The following is a 1,245-nucleotide window of genomic DNA, read 5'->3' as shown; positions in this document are numbered from 1 at the left end:
TCGAAAGTTGAAACATAAAGCATACATATAAGCCATATATAATATATATAAATGATAAATTTTATTTCAATTATTGATGGGAAAAGGGAGGTGGTACAACATTATATATAAAAGTGCCATTTTCGAAGACAATTACATGCACTAGCATACATGTTATGCTATTATCTTATGTAAAGCATAATTTGAAATTGCATGGGAAGAATAATAAAATGATTCCATTCCCTAATTGCCTCCATGCATGGCCAGCTCAATCAGGTCTAGCACTAATCCGATGGAGAAGACTATACCATTGGCGGTGGTGGCGGCGTGATGTCATGTACTCCACGATTGCTTGGACCGGATCTCAAAACACGATGAACAAGCTCTGTTGGTGGTGGCAGTGGCGGCGTGATGTCATGTACTCCACGATTGCTTGGACCGGATCTCAAAACACCATGATCAAGCTTTATTGGTGGTGGCGGCGGCGGTGGCGTGATGTCATGTACTCCATAATTGCTTGGACCGGATCTCAAAACACGATGATCAAGCTCTCTTGGTGGCGACGGTGGCAGCGTGATGTCATGTACTCCACGATTGCTTCGACCGGATCTCAAAACACGATGATCAAGCTCTGTTGGCAGCAGTGGTGGCGGCGTGATGTCATGTACTCCACAATTGCTTGGATCGGATCTCAAAACACGATGATCAAGCTCTGTTGGTGGCACTGGTGGCGGCGTGATATCATGTACTCCACGATTGCTTGGACCGGATCTCAAAACACGATGATTTACCTCTATTGGTGGTGGTGGTGGCATTGGGAAGTTATGGCCAGATCCACGAGTGCTTGGACCAGATCTTAAAATACGATGATTAGGTTCGCTGCTCAAGAGTTCCCTAGCATCCAAACACGACAGAGAGAACAACATTGTAAGAGCAAAAATGAGAAATGTAGTTCTCAGGAAAGCCATGTTAGATGGCTAGATTGGTTTTAGTGCTAATGAACTTAATACATTGATGCTGCTCTATATTCAATTATTTATAGGGATTTCAATAACACCCAAAAATGAAAAACAGACTGGACATGAAATATCTACTGTTAATTGACAAGCCTATATAGAGAACAATCCAGCTAATAGAGCAAAGAAAATCGAAATTGGTGTTGAAAATGTAAATTTATCATCTATTTATAGGACTTCTAGAAATACCTAAAAATGGATAATAATTTGAACAAGAAATATAAATGCTAAAACAAGATGCCAAAAATCA

The 1,245-nt window shown here is 40.6% G+C and overlaps 1 protein-coding gene across 1 annotated transcript; it reads right to left on the bottom strand.

The window, feature by feature from the left end:
* Window positions 1-281: 281 nt before the first annotated feature.
* LOC116124489 (formin-like protein 7) lies at window positions 282-947 on the bottom strand. Its single transcript, XM_031410233.1, has one exon. The coding sequence runs from the start codon at window positions 945-947 to the stop codon at window positions 282-284; it is 666 nt and encodes a 221-aa protein (XP_031266093.1).
* Window positions 948-1,245: the final 298 nt, after the last annotated feature.

This window comes from Pistacia vera, unplaced genomic scaffold (assembly GCF_008641045.1).
Source record: "Pistacia vera cultivar Batoury unplaced genomic scaffold, PisVer_v2 Contig1036, whole genome shotgun sequence".
In the NCBI taxonomy this organism is placed as follows: Eukaryota; Viridiplantae; Streptophyta; class Magnoliopsida; order Sapindales; family Anacardiaceae; genus Pistacia; species Pistacia vera.
This window is presented reverse-complemented; position numbering and strand designations above follow the sequence as displayed.